Source organism: Myotis brandtii, unplaced genomic scaffold, assembly GCF_000412655.1.
Source record: "Myotis brandtii unplaced genomic scaffold, ASM41265v1 scaffold112, whole genome shotgun sequence".
NCBI lineage: Eukaryota > Metazoa > Chordata > Mammalia > Chiroptera > Vespertilionidae > Myotis > Myotis brandtii.
In genome coordinates, this window is record NW_005353838.1 from 2,992,847 (window position 1) to 2,994,129 (window position 1,283).

A 1,283-nucleotide genomic window follows, 5' to 3' on the forward strand; every position below is an offset into this window, starting at 1 on the left:
AAAATGAAAGTGTATATGCTTGTGTGTGTGTGTTTATCTGCATTATAGGTATGCATTATCAAATTAAGTTTCATGGAATTTAGTTCTGTGGGGATAACAGAAATATTATTAAGAAAGGGTGGCTAGAGGTACTCTGTTAAAAAATGAGGAATAAGTCTCATTTCAAAGCCAATTCATTCAGGGGGAGTAGATCCTAATTTTCCTGTAGAGTAAATTGCCTTTAAATATACTTGTTCAGTAGATACAGGAAAACTAAATTTTCTTCACCATGAGTGACTTATGAGCATATCACAAGATTATCTTTGCACCGAGGACTGATATATTGGCCCTGGTGAAATTACAGATAGCAAGTAAAAAACTGCAAAGAGAGCTGCTTTCCTTTGCTACTTCATATCCTTCCTACTCTGAGTGTTCTACCTTCTGTACTCTCTAAGGAGGTGGTTTGACATAGTTGTACTTTTTAATTGGTCTGATTGCCTTGCATTTTATTGAACTCATGGTTACAATGACAGGGCCTGACACACTCATTTCAACAGAGTCATAAAGGTGACTTAACCGGAAAGTGCTGCCAGACTGTGTTCCTACCAAGGGGATTTGCACAGTACTGTCATTATGAAGGAATGTGGTTTGGTGCCTGAGAAATAACACGACACCCAAGGACACTTCCAGAGAAACATGCTTCTGTCCCATGTTTCTAGAAACTGAATCATGCTTCAGAAAAACAAGCAGTTCATGGCTCTGGAAATGAATCATCAAGAATAAAATGCTGTTGTTCCTGAAGGAAAGATTGGTACTTACCTTCACCTCTGGTCTGGAAGGATAGTGGAAGGTCACATTATGGAATTGAATTTCACCATTAATTCGATCCAACTTGTAACCATCTTCTGACATGCAGTCAATAACAGGTTTCTGGAAAAGAATGTAAAGGGATATAGCAACATGTATTAGATGCATTTACTGTCCATCTCGGTTTCAATTTACTCATAAAAGAGAATAACAACCAGGTAAAACATTGCAGCGATTTGTTAAAGATATGTTTCTTTCACATTAAATAATTATTTTTAATAATAATTAGCATTTATGGAGATATTATATTATGATATATTAATGGTATTATGCTATGTTACTACCCTATCTAATAAAAGAGAAACATGGTAATTAGCTTACCTCTGCTACCCTTCCCATTGGCTAATCAGGGCGATATGCAAATTAACTTCCAGCCAAGATGGCGGCCGGCAGCCAGGCAGCTTGAAGCAAACATGAGGCTTGCTTGCTTCAGTGAC

General features: G+C 37.3%; 1 protein-coding gene across 4 annotated transcripts in view; it reads right to left on the reverse strand.

Annotated features, from left to right (window-relative positions):
• ABCB11 (ATP-binding cassette, sub-family B (MDR/TAP), member 11) overlaps positions 1-1,283 on the reverse strand; it is an 89,210-nt gene that overhangs the window by 43,427 nt on the left and 44,500 nt on the right. For all 4 annotated transcript variants that reach the window (XM_005857544.2, XM_005857543.1, XM_014545490.1 and 1 more), the window contains one exon: positions 799-909. In XM_005857544.2, the coding sequence (XP_005857606.1) occupies positions 799-909 (111 nt within the window). The remainder of the gene's footprint in view (positions 1-798; positions 910-1,283) is intronic.